Genomic DNA, 1478 nt, shown 5'->3' with positions numbered 1-1478 from the left:
CTGAACCTGTACAGGGCTGCTCTGAGCCCTCCTGGGAGAGAGGAACAGTGTTACTGGGAAAACAGGAAGCTTCACAGAGGTGGGCAATTTTGTTATTCAGGTTTGTGACAAGTAACAGGTCAAGGGCAGAATGTGTCAGTGCTGCTCAGCCTGAGATGGCTGCTCCCTTCTGCCTGCAGTGATGCTCTCCAGGCCAGTGCACTGCAAAGGGGAGCTGGGCCAGCACCTGCTGCCTGCATCCCATTCCCCTCAACTGCCTCAGCACCTTTGGCTTCTTCAAGGAACTGGGTGATTTGTTGCCTTGGCAGGTGACTTTGTATTGTGGAGAAGCTGGAGGCATTTTCTTTAACTCAGAGATGTTTTCACCCAGTGATATGGAGCTCTTGCTGATTCCCAGGGGGAGAAGTAAGCAAAACCCTTCCCTGGACCTCTTGGTGAGGAAGCAGCAATTCCAGCTGTGCCAACGAGAAGCCTGAAGCCCAGCCAGGGTGCACTCAGGTTGTTACCATCACACTGGCTTACAAAACATCCTTTATCCAGTAGAGAATGTTCCCTACAGGTTTGTGTTAGTGCTATTCAGCTCACTTGCAGGAGCTGCATCTCCCCAGCCATGGGAACAGCCATGGGGACTCCCCAGCCATTGCTGGACTGGCAGCCTCTGGGAGCAAGGCACGTGTTTGTGGGACCAGCCATGCTCTCTTCTCCAACCTGCAAAAGCCTGTGTTATTTTTCATCTTGAGCAGAACAGAGCACTGCCCTCCCCTCCTTCCACTGAGGTTCCTGAGTGTAACACAGGATGAGGAGGTGGAAGGTTTGGGTTTTACCCCATGACCTGTTATTACACCTTTCCCTGCATTGCGGGTCTCAGCCCTGACTCTCCAGTGCTGTAGGTAAATGCAGCTTGTGTCAAAGAGTTTATTCTGTATTTGTAGTAGTAGTTGCAGAGGGTTTGGTGTCATTGGCTTGTTCTGATTTGCCCTTAAATGGTGTTTGGCCTTGGTGTAAATCTTCTCAGGCTAACTCCTTCCCTGCCCCCCTTGCTAACAGTGCTGCCTGCTGTGTCTCCACAGGTGGGTGTTCATTGTCAAGAAAGGCTATCAGGACACAGACACATCACTCCAGAGCTCTGTCATCACCAAGCTGAAAGGGGTGGCCTTCACCAACACCTCAGAGCTGGGGGAGAGGCTGTGGGATGTTGCAGACTATGTCATCCCTCCACAGGTTGGCATCCCCCCTGCTATTGTCTCTGCTCTTCACCTAGAAAGGCACCTTCCAGGGGAGCTGCTGGTGGAAAGGCTGAAGTGATGCATCCAGGTCTTTCCTGTGAATAAGCAGGAGAAATAAGCAGGCTGTAAGAAAACAATGGTTTCTCTTAGATCTTTTCCAGCAAATATCAAAGCAGCCTTGTCTCTCTTGCAAAGGCCAATGGTACTTGGCAAGCAGGACTTTGCAAGCAGAAGTCCCATGGACTTCAGCAG

At 51.3% G+C, this 1478-nt stretch overlaps 1 protein-coding gene across 1 annotated transcript in view; it reads left to right on the top strand.

Moving 5' to 3' along the window:
• The window catches only part of P2RX5 (purinergic receptor P2X, ligand-gated ion channel, 5), a 10010-nt gene that overhangs the window by 1585 nt on the left and 6947 nt on the right, over positions 1–1478 (top strand). The window contains exon 2 of the mRNA XM_010009082.1: positions 1071–1221. Within this exon, the coding sequence (XP_010007384.1) occupies positions 1071–1221 (151 nt within the window). The remainder of the gene's footprint in view (positions 1–1070; positions 1222–1478) is intronic.

The sequence above is a fragment of the Chaetura pelagica genome, unplaced genomic scaffold, assembly GCF_000747805.2.
Source record: "Chaetura pelagica isolate M959 unplaced genomic scaffold, ChaPel_1.0 scaffold72, whole genome shotgun sequence".
NCBI classification, from domain to species: domain Eukaryota; kingdom Metazoa; phylum Chordata; class Aves; order Apodiformes; family Apodidae; genus Chaetura; species Chaetura pelagica.
Note: the sequence above shows the minus strand (reverse complement) of the source record. Positions and strands in the feature narration are given on the sequence as shown.